The 16,230-nt window shown below is 43.7% G+C and overlaps 1 protein-coding gene across 2 annotated transcripts in view; it reads left to right on the forward strand.

Moving 5' to 3' along the window:
• Positions 1 to 16,230, forward strand: part of stard9 (StAR related lipid transfer domain containing 9) — a 182,831-nt gene that overhangs the window by 77,480 nt on the left and 89,121 nt on the right. For both annotated transcript variants that reach the window (XM_033026744.1, XM_033026745.1), the window contains exons 5-8: positions 5,216 to 5,248; positions 5,350 to 5,411; positions 9,328 to 9,440; positions 16,141 to 16,210. In XM_033026744.1, coding sequence (XP_032882635.1) covers positions 5,216 to 5,248; positions 5,350 to 5,411; positions 9,328 to 9,440; positions 16,141 to 16,210 — 278 coding nt within the window. The remainder of the gene's footprint in view (positions 1 to 5,215; positions 5,249 to 5,349; positions 5,412 to 9,327; positions 9,441 to 16,140; positions 16,211 to 16,230) is intronic.

Consider the following 16,230-nt stretch of genomic DNA (forward strand, 5'->3'; position numbering starts at 1 on the left):
GTCTGTGGAAAACATCATGTCTCGTGCAGGTTCCCAAAGCAGGGCGGCCGACCGAGATCAACGACTACAGACCGGTGGCCCTTACATCCCATATTATGAAAACAATGGAGCGGCTACTCATTCGTCTCCTGAGACCACAAGTCCAGCACGCACTCGACCCACTACAGTTTGCATACCAGGAGAACATTGGGGTGGATGACGCAGTCCTCTACATGCTGCACCGGATCTACTCCTTTTTGGACAAACCCGGTGGCTATGTGAGGATTATGTTCTTCGACTTTTCAAGTGCGTTCAACACCATCCAACCCCTGATTCTGAATGACAAGCTTAAGAAGATGGGGGTGGATTCCACATTTATCTCCTGGATATACGACTACCTGACGGGTCGACCACAGTTTGTCAAGCTGGGGGACAGTGTGTCTGGCACAGTGGTGTGCAATGTTGGAGCCCCACAGGGAACGGTTCTGGCCCCGTTCCTCTTCACCCTGTACACAGCAGACTTTAACTATAAGTCTGACACATGCCACGTACAGAAATACTCAGATGATACAGCGATTGTGGCATGTGTAAGGAACGGGCAGGAGGAGGAATACAGGAACTTGACCAGTGCCTTTTGTGCCTGGAGTGAAGAGAACTGTCTCACCCTGAACACAACAAAGACTAAAGAGATGGTGGTTAACTTTGGCAGGTCCAAGCTCCCCCTTCAGCCGGTCAACGCTGCAGGGGCTGACATTGAGGTGGTGCAGACATATAAATACCTTGGAGTGCACCTTGACAACAAACTGGACTGGTCTGTCAACTCTGACTCCCTCTACAAAAAAGGCCAGAGCAGACTCTTTTTCCTCAGAAGGCTCAAATCCTTCAATGTGTGTAAGGATATGCTGCACATGTTTTACAACACAGTGGTTGCAAGCGTTATTTTCTACGCTGTTGTCTGCTGGGGCAACAGCATTAGTGCAAAAAACAATAGGAAGCTGGTCAAACTGGTTAAACGAGCTAGCTCAGTGCTGGAGGGGAGAGTAGACTCTGGGATGGAGGTGCTTGAGAGGCGTATGAGGCACAAGGTGCATGTCATCCTGAAAAACCCCGGGCATCCCCTCCATGTAATTCTGGAGAGTCAAAAGAGCACTCGGAACAACAACCGGCTCCTCTCCCTGCCCTGTAGAACGGAGCGGTTCAGGAGATCCTTCACCCCTGCAGCCATTAGATTTTATAATTCGGACCGCTAGGCTGTAGGGGAATGCATTTTGCAATTATTAATTTTTAACTGTTAATTATTGGTCTTTTTAAGTATTTATTGCTCTCAGGTAGTGTCCACATTGTATTCTATGTATTTTCTGTCTGCGTTCGTTTTGAATCTGTGGGTTTGTTGGTTGGGAGCTTCTGGACATCTGAATTTCCCTGAGGGGATCAATAAAGTATTTATTATTATTATTATTATTATTATTCTTGTGCCATATTCTTCTATTTTCCAAGTATCCTGGTTTAATTCGTCTGCCATTTTATTATTCCCCATTATGGATTTTCTGTAAGGGGCTCACAGTTGCCTTTGCCTGCCTTTTCCTATCATGTACCTTTTAACCACTCTTTTCGTTTTTATTTCTAACCATTGCAGTATTGTATTCTGTTTTTTTATTTGTTAATAATTTTTTTGGTCCTTTGTGTTCTAAAATGCTCGCAAAGTTATTCCTGGCAATTTTATTCGTCTCCTCTGTTAATTTCATGCCGTTTTTAGTCTTCCCTGTCAGCCACAGATGATTTGCATTTCCTGTTAGGTTTTTGTGCCATAAAGTGATTTTTTTTTTGCAACTTAGGCATTATTTCTTTGAATGTTATCATTTTCTTGCACATCGGTCATATCTTCCAATATAAAGTCACAATCAAACCCACCCATCTCTTGCCTCGTACCTTTTTGTTTTGACCACAGCTTCATATTGAACTTTATTACTTTCAAACTTGACGTCAAATTGTATAATTTTATTTTCATTCTTCCTCAAAGGCCTATGACAACAAGATTATCAATAAAATCTATCTCACCGCACCAAGCAAAATTCAATGTAGTCTTCTCCGTTGCTGGGTCCTCGACATATTGATCTCATGAATTTATCTTCCACCTTCCTTCATCCAATTTATATCTGTAGGTTAAAGCCTCCCATTATATTCTGTTATCCCTGTCATATGCATCTCTGATTTCATGACGTGCACACCCAAAGTTAAAGCTACTATTTTATTGCCTCTAAATATTTCCTTCCTTTGTAATTTTTTAGCTTGACCCACCTTGTGATAGTTTTACACTGTGATCTGTTATGCCGAGATCGTATGTCACCATTGCACTGATATCTTCCCTTATTAGTAGTGTTGCACCACCCCCTTTCCCTATTGCCTGTCCTTCCTAAATGCTGAACACCCTAGAGAATTTAATTTCCAGTGTTGGTAACTCTGGTCAACTGAATATATGTCTGAGGAATGAAGGATTTGGAGAAGAAATCTATGTACAAAGGAGCGAGTCAAAATGCATTGAGTATTTAGAACCAAATTGCTTAAATGGGAGCAAGTGTTGGTCAGTAAGCACGGATGATAGGACTTAATGGGAGATTATACTATATGGTGCTTGATAACCTCAGGTTTACAGAGGGTTAAGGGCCTGTCCCACTTGGCTGTCATTTGCGCCTCATTTATGCGTCATATGTAAAATAGGTCGACGTGTCGTGGCGCGAGATGTCGCGCGCAAATCACGCGTCATCATGCTTCAGCACAGCCGTCTGGTGCGTGTGATTAGAATACCCTGCTTCCCTATTCTGCTTCATGACCATCATGGAAGAACTACAGATTTTATTGCTACAGCAACAACAGAGACGTCTGTTAGCAGCAGCCCTCATACTTACAGATCAGCCAGGCAGGAGCACAACAAGAAAGGCTAGCAAGAAACCCAGGAAGAGGTCTGTGTGGACGAGGTTAGAGGTTACATGACGCGTAAAAGGCGTGCCGATTGTGTATGGGCGGCGCGCGGCGCTGTATGTTTACGGACGGGTGACGCACGGTGACGTAACCATGCATCACCACACGATACAGCGTGCGACGCCAATGTGTCAGCGTACGTACGCGATACGTCACGCAGGTGGCGCGCGAGGATTTCGTTACACTACGAAATCCTGGAGCGCCGCGCGATACCGCGCGCCACTGCATGCGATTCCATTCCATGCGCAATGCGTGTGTCACCCACGCGCACCCCACGCATCACGACGCATCGACCTATTTTACATACGACGCGTAAATAAGGTGCAAATGACGGCCAAGTGCGACAGGCCCTTTAGGGTTAGGTTGTGGGCAGCAGAAGTGTGAGGGAATAGTCATGTCGCAAGGTGATACGGTGTAGATGTGTTGAGCACGCGAGAGGGGACGGACACATTTGGTTGTAATCGGACGCTTGTGCAATGAGTTCTCAGTTGAGGCGGTCCCTGAGTTACTGCACTGGGGTGTTAGCTGGATCATGTTCAATTAGTTGGAGCTGAAACACAGACTTCTGACTGAAGCCGGAAGGCTACCCGCTGTACAGCCACAGCTGTTTATTGTAATGTATTTTAGTTTGACCTCCACTGACTTCCTCTTGTGAGTGAAATGCACAAAAGAAAATTCCAGATTTTTTTCTCAGCAATGTATGACTATGATGGAACAATTGAATCACAACATTTGGCCTAAATACTCTACCCCATACCAACCTGCATCGTCAGGAGAAATTGGTCACTGCTGTAAATTTGTCATCTATGGGGATCGTTTGATGTGAGGAGGGAATCTGTTTACCAGATGATTACATGGATGTGGTACTGTCTTCTGGCCATCTCAGTCTCAGCTTGCACACAAAAAATGATTTGGTTAACTTAAACCAGTCACTTCAAGAGTTCATGAGCAGAGCAAAGAAGTATTGAAATAGATTAACTTACTTATTCCATTAGCTTTATTCAATTAGCTAAGTCATCATATTTCCATCCATAGAATGGGTACTCACCCTTCACATCTGAAGCCATGCCTTCTGGTCTTAGACACCTAGACTAAGGTGCAATACAGAATTATAAGATCAAGTAGCTACAGAAAAAGTGAATCCTCTTCTATGTGTGATTCAAGGGGATCTGGGTGAGGTCCTGTATGAGTACTTCTCATCTGTACATACCAGGGAGAAGAACCGTGAGGATAGTGCATTTGGCGTGGGGTCCATGGATAGTTTGGAGCATGTCAGTAGTAAGACGTTGGAGGTGTTAGATGTCATCAGCCTCTGTGTCTTTGAAGGCATATGGATGGATCATTTTTTAATTATTGTACCTTATTCCACAAAATATTTAATTTCCTTGTATGTTTCAACTGTTCATTGTAAAATACAGAAATTAAATTTGATAATGAAAGCATGTAAATTGGAACAACATATCCCCTTCACTTTAATGTGGCAATGTTCTTAGATTTGGAACCCTTGAAGTCCAAACAACAATGACGATTTTTGTTCAGGACAAAAGGCTGACTTTGCTAGAACAATTATTTGAAGTGCACAGCAAAACCTTTTTATTCTTTTGAGCAATGCAAACCCCGGATATATGAAAAGAAAGTTCATTTCAATTTTGACAATTAAATATAAATATCAGCTGTTATTTACTGCATAACACCTTTGTCTTTGTCAGAATATGTGGGTTTAAAGTCCACTACAAGAGAACACTGAACATTAAGTATAGCAGATTATTTAATGTCGCGCAGTCTGATGAAGGGTTCTGGAGCCGAAATGTTAACTGTTTCTCTTTCTGCAGCTGTTCCTTGACCTGTTGCATTTTTCCACCACTTTGTTTGTTTTTCAATGTATATTCCTCATTTGTTGGAGTGATATGGATGATTTAGTCACGTGTTTGTAAATTGGCTGCTTCATTTTTTTATTTTTTACATGAAGCATCCATTCCTCACCTTTCACAATTTCAGGACTTCCCTGAGCACTTCACAGCCCACAAAGTGCTTCAGAAGTATGATCACAGTGTAAACACAAAAGAAGCTGCCAGTTTTGAAGGAGCAGATTTCTATATTAAAGTGAGAAGAGCTTGATGTTGGGAGGCTTTGTGCAGAAGAAATTAATGAATCTCAGCTTGATTAATTTAGCACAGAATGATTAGAAATAAACAGCTGACTGTTTGAAGTAAGGAATTGCATGTTACGTGACTCATTATTCATTTTTGTCTCTCAGGCAGCAATCGGACTGACGCCAAGGATATGCGAGGTATTTGACTTTTCAGCAATTTACCTCACGCAGACATTTTCGATATATCAATGTAATCACAGGTCACTAATATAATGCTGGAACCATGCTTATTTTCACAGGGTCTCTTTTCCAGGGTTGATGACTACCAAGAGAAGCCAGCATCATGTAGCATAGAAGTTAGGTGAGGAGTGCCTCATTTTTGTTTGTTGTACCATTGAAGCAAAGTTGCTGCACCATCTTCCTTGGGTCACCCTCACCTGTTTGTCTCACTGAGTTGTCACAGTCCCCCCACCCACTACCGCTCAACCCCCCCCCCCCCACCCCCCACCCCAACCCCCAATTCTCTCTCTGCACAGTGACCTCTTCTTTTTATTTTTCGAGCAACAACATGGAAATGGACTCTTTGGCCCACTGAGTCCATATCAACCATCAATCACCTGTTTACACTAGCTCTGTTATCCCACTTTCTTATCCACTCCTTAGACTTGGGACAATAACAGAGGCTAATTGACCTACAATCCCACACATCTTTGGGATATGGGAGGAAACCAGAGCGTCCAGAGGAAACCCGTGTGCTCACAGGGAGGACATGCAAACTCCACACAGACAGTACCCGAGCTCAGGATTGAATCCTGGTCTCATGTGCCCTGAGGAAGCACTTCTACCAACTGCGCCACTGTTCCACCACAGTGGTGGTGATATTCAGTTTTGTGACAGACACGTCTTGAAATGAATTTGTAGCAGTGTGTGCAGGAATGATACCAGAACATGTCCATTAGCCCACAATGTCTGTGCTGAATATGATGCTAAACTAGTCTCATTTGCCTGCACATATCCCTCAGTTCTTTTCATATTCATATGCCTATTTAATGGATGTATGGATATGAACCCCAGGATCCCTCTGTACATCAATGTTGTGAAGGTTCTTGCCATTACCTGCATACTTTTCCCTTGCATTCGACCTCCCAAAGTACACAACCTCACAATAGTCTGGATTAAACTCCACCTGCTATTTTCCAGTCCATATCTATAACTGATCTACATCCTGCTTGCTGTTTCCTTTGAAGCCTCCTTTACAGTCTGAAAATTCATGTTGCCTGCAATCTGACTAACCAACCTGTCTAATAGTAATAAAACAAATGATTTATACCAAACTACAGATACAGATTTTATAACAAAGATAGGCACAAAATGCTGGAGTAACTCAGCAGATCAGGCAGCATTTCTGGAGAAAATGGATAGATGACGTTTCTGGTTGGGAGACTTCTTCAGTCTGCTGTGGGGGCGAGGCAGAACCAGAAGCAAGAAAAGACCAGGACAAATCGGGGTTGGCAACAAATGAACTCAGGCAGGGAAGTTCCCTGATAGTCCGATTGTTGGCTCGGGATGGTATGATCCCAAGAGAGATGCACCGTTGCAAACTATGGAACTGGTTAACAGACTTATAGTGCCCATTTTCTTCTCGCCAATTTAGTACTCTTCCCAAGGTCCAGAGTTATCTATATTCAGAACTGTCTTAAAAATTAAGGAGTTGTAATCATTGTTCCCAAAATGCTCTCCCACTGAAACACTGGTCATCTGGCCAGGTTTGTTTCCAAATACAAGGTTGAGTATGGTCACCCTCTGGTTGGGCTATCAACATACTGTTTCAAGAATTCTCCGCATAAACCTAGCAAATTCTGTCCAATCTAAGCCTTTTGCACTGTCCAAATCCCACTCAAATTTTGGGAACTTAAAGTGACCTCCTATGACAACCTTGGTGCTTTTACATCTTTTCATATTCTATCTACATACCTGTTCTACCTCACACTGGCTACTGAGTGGCCTATAACATAGAAACATAGAAATTAGGTGCAGGAGTAGGCCATTCGGCCCTTCGAGCCTGCACCGCCATTCAATATGATCATGGCTGAGCATCCAACTCAGTATCCTGTACCTGCCTTCTCTCCATACCCCCTGATCCCTTTAGCCACAAGGGCCACATCTAACTCCCTCTTAAATATAGCCAATTAAATGGCCTTAACTACCTTCTGTGGCAGAGAATCCCAGAGATTCACCACTCTCTGTGTGAAAAATGTTTTTCTCATCTCCGTCCTAAAAGATTTCCCCCTTATCCTTAACATAAACCTATCTTACCTTATCCGTATTATCTCATGGATAAACCCTCAGTATGTCCTCAGACTGCATCTCTGACATTTTTCCTGATTAGTAATGCCACTGCTGCACCTCTTTTACCTCCCTCTTGATCACGTCAGAAACATTGAAATCCTGGAAGTTGAGCTGCCATCCTGTTCTGCTTATAACCCAGCCTTTATAATGGCCACCACACCATTGTTCCATGCACTGCTCTATGTTCTTACTACATCTGCTTTACCCACGATATTCCATGTGTTGGAAAGAACACACTGTAGCCCACGAGTGTCCCCATGTTCATTAACCTGTCCTTCTGTCTACCTTTCAAACTTAATTGTCATAACCTCTACCTTCCCATCAATCCCAGCTGACCTAATCTGCTGCTCTGGTTTCTCCCAGGAAATCCCTTGGGAGAAGGTTTCTCCCTTACCATCTCAGGGAAAGCTATTTAGAATTATAATTGAGAGATTGTGTTTCACTTGTAGGATTGGCAGTGTTTGATACCAGTGTGGCGAGGGAGGAGTGAGGAGTTATTTTGGTGTTTGGGTAGGAGTTGTTAGGAACGTGAAAAATTGAATCGGGCGTATACATTTTTGACACCTTGTCCTTGCCCTGCAGTTTATTAAAATGGTGGCTGATCATTGATGTCAGTGGTACTTTTCCTGAACTGATCACTTATCCCACGATATATCATTATCAGTCTTTGTCTTGTATAAACTCAGCAATTCAGCCTCAGTTGACCTCTCGGGGCAAGAGATTTTATTTTCCGTCCTGAATGGCTGAGACTGGGACCTCTGCAGCAGAATCTTGATTGGTTGGCAGGTGGGCTGAGGAATGGTTAATGGAGTTTAATACAGAGATAGGAGTCGGGAGGTCATGCTACATTTGTACAAGATATTGGTGAGGCCACATTTAGAATATTGTGGTCTGTTTTAGCCACCCTGTTATTGGAAAGATATTGTTAAGCTGGAAAGGGTACAGAAAAGAGTTGCCAGGACTCGAGGGCCTGAGGTATAGAGAGAGGATGAGTAGGCTAGGACTCTGGTACTTGGAACGCGGAAGGTTGAGAGGTGATCTTATAGAGCACCCTTTCCAACTTAATGACATCTTTCCAACAGCTGGGCGACCAGAACCACATACAGTATTGCATCTGGTCTCACCCAACACTTAAATAATGGGGAACTTGCAAAAGCAGTAAAATGCAGGTTGAAGGTTGCAGGAAATGCCGACAGATCAGACGGTGGGACTGGAGAGAGAAAATCTGAGTTAATAGTAGAAATGGATGGCCTAGAGAGGGCCAGTTCTGATACGAACTGAGAGACTGAATTATTGTTTATATCAGAATCTGCCGGTTCCACTATAGATTATCTAGACATGGTGTTAATTCATTGTTTATTGATTTGCTATTTACTGTTGCAACAAAATATTCCTGATAACTAGAACAATGAGCATGCAGAAACTGATGCATTCCAGAGAATTTCTACACTGTGTGATTAGAATGTGGAATGCCTCACCAGGTTGTGGAAGTGTGGAAAAAACATAGTCGTATTTATGAAGCTAATTAAGTACATGAGGGTTAAATGCATAAACAGATATGCTGAAAGGATTTGACGAAACTGAGTAGGAAGAGGCTGACTTGGTACATTAATTCTCATGTGCACAGTTTTTGTGCTCCTTTAGTGTGCAGTAGTAGAATATTGTGAACTTGTCAGATCAGTGGGAAAGTGGGCCTCGCACTCCAATGGCAGGCCATACATTTCTAATTTTATTTTCATAAGCGACAGGAGCAGAATCAGGGCATTTGGCCCATCAAGTTTACTCTGACATTAAATCATGGCTGATCTGTATTTCCCTCTTAACCCCATTCTCCTGCCTGCTCCCCCCATAACCTCCGTTCGAATACAGTATGTCAGTATAAATTTGTAATTTTATTACTGGGCCTCATGAAATTGCTTTTTTGGCAGCTTTCTGGAAATCTACAATGAGCGTGTTCGTGATCTTCTGAAACGATGTGATGGAAACAAGCCGTACACCCTTCGTGTGCGTGAACACCCAGAAAAAGGCCCCTATGTAGAAGGTGAACTCATACAGTTTATCCTGTTCTCTTAGACATCTTTATGTTGTGATTTATTTATCTATACTTCTGCCTGTTATCTTATGAACTTTAAGATGCTAAATCCTTACACAGGTAGTTGGTAATGTTGCTGCCTTACAGCGCCAGAGACCCGGGTTCGATCCTGACTATGGGAGCTGTCTGTACGGAGATTGTAAGTTCTCCCCGTGACCTGTGTGGGTTTTCTTTGGGATCTCCGGTTTCCTCCCACACTCCAAAGACGTACAGTATTTTGGGGTTAATTGGCTTGTTATAATTGTATATCGTCCTTAGTGTGTGTAAGATAGCGTTAATGTGCAAGGATCTCAGGTCGGCACTCGGTGGGCCGAAGGGCCTGTTTCCATGCTGTATCTGTAAAGTAGTTCTGCTGTTTCAGTGTTTCCATAACATTCATTTGGACTGAAAAGTTAGTTGTAAAACAGAAATAATCTAGGGAAAGAAATGTGATCTCCCTGTAATATTCGAAACCCTTTGCCTAAGAACAAAGTCTGTCAGTTTCATCACGGGTGGACATTGAAATTGACAAGTGATCGCTTCTATTGACAGGTGCAATTATGCTCTATTAATCTCTGTAACATACAGCCATACAACATCAAGTATTTTTAGCTTGCAGTAACAAAAATAAATCAATGGCTACTAAAAAAGACCTTTATTTTTGAAAATACTTCAGGGGATAAAACGTTGTTATTACGAGTCTGAAGCTCTCGAGCCCCTTGCGCTCTTTTCCTCATTGAATTAACCGTTTTTAAAATGTGATTTTCTATAATGCGAGGTTTCTTAGGAACAAAACTATCACCCAATAGCAGAGTTACCTGTAGTTACACTAAAACTGTATTGAAGACTGGATAGCTTCAGCTGGAGTATTCAGAGACCTACGTGTTGAGAATTATGTCATTCTTACAAGAGAGCGCAATAGAAATTAATTGGGATAGCACCCAGAATAGACCAGAGAAAATTGAATTTTCCATTTGATAAGTCGAAGTGGAATTTAATGATGATGAAATTATGAGGTTTTGGCATTGTAAAGATGACACAAATATAACCGCATTCTAGTGTCATGTAGTGTAGGCAATACATTCTGCTGTACTCTAACAGAATAAAAATGGGAATAAAATATATAGATAATTTGAAACAGGTTTTTTGAAGTTATTTCTCTCCATTCGGATTACTGGAGGCCATATTATTGCACCAGGTTAACCCTTAATCTTAAATGCTGGATAAATGTGGTAACTTTGCACACCACCATGGTTCTTTGTGTGGAATGCATAGTTCTTTGTGAGGAGATTTTCTAAAACTTTCCACGTTCACTTGCATGTGTGCAGGAATCTCAAAATTGCCGTCGGTAAGGTGGATAAATACCGGCACTCACTCAAGGACTGGTTGAGTTTTTTCCCTCCACGTTCTAAGCCAATGGGGAGGACATAATCATGACTAATGGAATATTGAGAACAAAAAGCGAGAAGAGCATGTTAAATCTATTACTCAGTACTTCACTCTTTGAAAGATGTCAAGGGACTGAATAGAATGCAGAGGTTAATTCGCATGATCTCAGAGATGAGGCATGAGTTCTAGAAGGGACTCTTGAGGTTGGATCTCTTTTCCTGCAAACAAAGAAACTTGTGATATTATATAGAAGTTTAAAGTTATGAACTTGGTCTCTATTTTTTTTAAATATCTCAGTCCATCATTGGCTTCTTTCTATAAAGTATTTTAATTATTCCCTCACACTGGGAACTCCTTGTATCCTGTTGGATTATTTTCAGTCCTGTGTTAGGGAGACACAGAGCAGCCCTTCATGAATATGCTTTTACTTTCTCCATGTGTTTTGATTTAGAACCAGCATTCCAGATGTTACTAGTGGGTACGAGGATAATTGTGCCTATATTTGGTAATGCACCAGTGTTTGAGTTCATTAGGGGTCGCACAAATAATTCTGACTTGATTTATCTTTCAAAATGTTGCTGGTTTGGTTATTGTAGTTTACTGGCTACATTATCTTAAATCATGTCAAACACTATCCAACAAATTAAAATGTCATGCTTTTTATATGATTCACAAGTTGAAATGTCCTTGCCTGCGGTGACTAGCGGTAGATGGAGAGTGACTTTGTCCATTTAAAGCTTAAATTGTCACATCCCTTGAGGCTAAATAGTTATAGAGTGAAACTCTGTGTGTTGGAGTAACTGTGAGTCAGGCAGCACGTGGAGGGAATGAATAGGCTTCCGACTGATAGCAGTAGGAGGGGAGAAAGCTAGAAAAGAGATGTGGGGTTGGACTAAGCCTAGAAAGTTGTTGGTGCATTCGAGTGAAGTAGTTTGGCAGATGGATGGAGTAAGTGATAGAGACTAAAGATGAATGCTACAAAAGGGTATCGGATAGGGTGACCTGGATGGTTCTGAAGCCAATATGTTCTGTTTCAAGCCTCATTTGTATTGACTGTTTAAGCCTGCTACTGCAGTGTTCTAATCTTTGGTGAACTCTTAGCTGGAATAATTGTGCAGTGGTTAGCTAAATTGCAAGGGAGCGTTGAACAGAGTGGTTGCATATCCATAATCTAGGATTGCAAAACGCAATTTACTTCCAGCAATGGGATTAATGCTCTGTGATTACTCCATGTTTATTGAAACCGTCAATTCCAATGAGAGCGGCACAACGATATTCTGAGTTGCCATCCTTAATTTGGAGACAAGGCATTAAACCCCAAGGCCATCAGGCCCTTTGTGATCTTGGCTTCAATTAATTTGGCCTTGTGCCTCGAAGTAATCGCTCTCTCCTTTGGCAATTTCTCCATGAAATCTGGGCTGATGACTTCCATGTGGCCAGTTTTTGAACCGTTGGAGCCAGTGTGCAGCAGGAGAAGTTCTGCTGGCTGCATCTCCCCTTTAAGAGCCAGTCCTTTAAGAGAAACGATTTCAAATGCTTTTGGCAAACAACCAGCATATTATCCACATTCCCACTAGCATGTTTAGACTGTGCAAGGAGCCAAGAGCATTAAGGGAACAGACCGAAGCTAGAGATCCCAGCCTGGCCAGGGTTGACGAGTTGTGCCTCTATTGACCTATTGTAGCATTTTGAAAATTAAATGTTGAGTAATGCACCCCTTATTGCACTGCAAGTTGCATCAGCCCCACCCCTCAAACAATCTGTTCTGAACCATCGAGTCATTTTTCTGCACACGATGAGCAGTATCCTCTTAATTTTAAACAGCGAGGCTGCCTTGACCTTGGAAACCCGCAGTGGGATGCTGTGAAGACGGTTATTTCTCAGTTATTATTGAAATCAAATATGGTAGAAGTTTCCAAGCTAACGTTTACATTCTTCTACAACAGGCCAACTCTAACATATTGATTTTAAATACTGTTTTTTTGGCACAAGATTATTGACTTTCATTTGACGAGCTGATGCAACTGCACAGACTTTGTTCCTGGGCTCCTGCCAACCATTATCAGCAAAGAGGAGACTGCATTCTGGAAGAGGCCAGTCTCACAGCTGTGCACAAATGTTAACTCGTCTTGATATCAGGACGCAGCTCTTTAAAACTCTGTGGGGAAAAAGGTTCCAAATAATGAAGCTGATGCATTTTGCATATGCTTAATATTTTTATATTTAATGGGTACAATTATGAAATAATTCTTCAACTTTTTCTCACAGAAGTATATATCAGTACGTAGTTCATTAAAACCTGAGGGGAAAAGGTTTCCAATCATTAAGCTGCTGCATTTTGCATATGTTTAATATTTCGATATTTAATGGGTACTATTATAAATGAATTCTCAACATGCTGATAGAAGTATGTATTTTGCAATTTAAGTTTGATATGGTAGTCTTTTGATTGAGAATTGCTTGAAGTAGCATTTTGAAGTCAAAGTAACAGTACATGTTAATGAAACGTTATTGAAATCTGATGTGGCAATATATTGTGGTTGTACCTTGTTGCATTGTGGTTTTTGAATATGCTGTTGGTATTATCATGCCCCCACTATTACTATGTTGTTGGGTTGTCTAACATTGTTATAGTTTATGAATATTACTGAGTTATAAGACTGGGTCACAGCTGGAGTCCTGGTGCCATCGCAACAACCTAGAGCTCAATGCCCTTAAGACAGTGGAATTGATTGTAGACTTTAGGAGAGCTCCCCCTCCTCTCACCACACTCACCATCAACAACACCACCGTCACATCTGTGGAGTCTTTTAAGTTCCTGGGAACCATCATCTCCAAGGACCTTAAATGGGGAGCCACCATCGACTCCACAGTCAAAAACGCACAACAGAGGATGCACTTCCTACGGCAGCTGAGGAAGCACGATCTGCCACAGGCAATGATGGTCCAATTCTATACTGCCATCGTAGAGTCTGTTCTCACCTTCTCCATCATGGTCTGGTTTGGCTCAGCCACCAAGCACGACAACCAGAGGCTGCAGCGAATCATCCGATCAGCTGAGAAGGTTATTGGCTGCAACCTTCCCTCCATTGATGAACTGTACACTGCAAGGGCCAGGAAGCGAGCGGGCAAGATCATCTCTGACCCCTCTTACCCTGGCCACAAACTCTTTGAATCACTTCCCTCTGGAAGGCGACTCCGGACTGTCAAAACTGCCACAGCCAGACATAAAAACAGTTTTTAATCCATAAGTAGTTGCTCTACTCAACAACCAAAAATCTGTAGCCTCCCTTTGATCTGGTATTTTGTTGGTTCACATGCTTGATCAATGGTGTTTTATCATTAATGTATTATTATTATTATTATTAATGTTTAGTGTTTTCTGAGTCACCCGTAACTGTCACTGTATGTCATGTTGTTACTTGTGGGCGGAGCACCAAGGCAAATTCCTTGTATGTGAATACTTGTCAAATAAACTTACTTACTTACTTAGCAGTGGATCCTAATATAGGCAAATGTGGCATGATGAGAATTGGTGTCTGTACCTGCACCATAGTGTTGTCAATGTCAACCAAATTGGGGTAGGGGGCAGGGGGACCATCCCCCAAGGAGATTAGATGTATAAGGGGGGAAGCCCATTCCTCAGTGAGGGTCAGCTAATGGGGCGGGGGTGAGACTTCCTCCAGGAAGAGTTGATGTGTGTGGATTAATCCGCAAGGGAGAATCTGTGAGTGTGGGACTGGGGGTTCCATTCCCTGAGGGAGAGTTAGTGTGTGTGTGTGGTTCTGTCCCACAGGGAGAGTCTTTGTGCATGCGCACGTGTGTGTGTGTGGGTTCCTTCCCCAAGAAGAATAAGAGTGTTCTGTATTCCGAAAAACACAAGGAATCATGGGATTTGTTAAAGGTCACGAGCTATAAAGAAAAATCGAAATAAGTGCTGACTGTATAAACTGTGTATAAATCTTTATTCATGATTTATGTGTAAAAATACATTTAATCTGAGGAACGGGGGTGCCAGGTAGCGGGAGAGCGGGGTGCAACCGCGAGAGAGAGGGGGCAGATGCGAGTGGGAGACGGGGGGGAGACTGGACCGGCGGAGAGACATTCTTGGCAGCTGCACGCACACAGACCCGTGCCTCATCCGCAGCCAGGATCGAACCCGGGTCCTCGGCGCCTCAAGCGCTGCCGAACTGCCACTGAACAGTGTCGTCCATGTCCCGTCCCCCCACCCCCCCTTGTGTCCCATCCCCGCCCGGGAGGGGCAGCCGAAGATATCCGGAACGACGGGACACTGGCCTGGAGCAGCGGACCACAGGCCCACAGCGAGCACGGAGAAGCGCCAACCCCAGCTTAACTCCGCCTGCCCCTCCAGGCCAACCGACAACCCTGGACCGACGGGACAGAGGCCTGCAGCAGCGGCCCACAGGCAGCGCGGAGAAGAAACGGCAGCTCCAGCCCAACCTCGCTCCAACACCCGAGGAACCCACTCCCCGATGGGCAAGGGACCGCCAGCCGCACCCCCAGCCCAACTCAGTGGCCTCCAGCCAACCCCTCTGTGCCTTCTGCAAGTCCGGGGCCGCCACCGTTCCAGGCATATGCCCCGGCTGCCGGCCATCCCGGCTGGACAGGCAGAGCCGAGCTGGAGCCAGCGCTTCCCGCGCCAGCTGCAAGCCCAGGGCCACCCCGGACAGGGACGGGACACCCGGGAGGAGACGGGGACGGCCCAGCAGCAACTCAACAGCGACCGCAGCGCCAGAGACCCGGGCCCGACCCCAACCACGGATGAAACGCAAGCCTGCACACAACTCAGCACCACAGCTGCCGAGAATGTTTATAGCGAGTGACCTATCTTGGTTTCTTGGTCCTCCAAAATATTCCAAATGGAATTTAAATGACCTGGGTATGCACAGTTGGAATACCGAACTCGCTTATTGGTGCGCATGGGTCTGCCCCTACGGAGGGTTGATGTATGGGTCCATTCTCCCAGGGAGAGTTGGTGCGTGTGGATTACTCCCTCAGGGCAAGTCGGTGTACGGGTCCCTCCCGCAGGGAGAATCAGTGGGGGAGGTTTCTGTCCTCTAGGGAGGGTCAGTGAGAGTCAGTATCTGCATGGGGGACCTTTACCCCGGGGAGATGCCTTGTATTGAGTGTATTGGGCTTGTCCGTGTGCATATGAGAACAAATACAGAAAGGAAACTGTCGATCCAAAGTTAAAAAATGATTGAATTCATCTGTTGCTTTGCTATTCTTGGATTAATGATGCATTGGTGTCTCTCCACAGGATTATCTCAGCACTTGGTTTCAGACTACAAGCAACTTGTACAGCTTTTGGAAGAAGGGATTGCAAACAGGTATTCATCCTCTTGCAGAC

This window comes from Amblyraja radiata, chromosome 9 (genome assembly GCF_010909765.2).
Source record: "Amblyraja radiata isolate CabotCenter1 chromosome 9, sAmbRad1.1.pri, whole genome shotgun sequence".
In the NCBI taxonomy this organism is placed as follows: Eukaryota; Metazoa; Chordata; class Chondrichthyes; order Rajiformes; family Rajidae; genus Amblyraja; species Amblyraja radiata.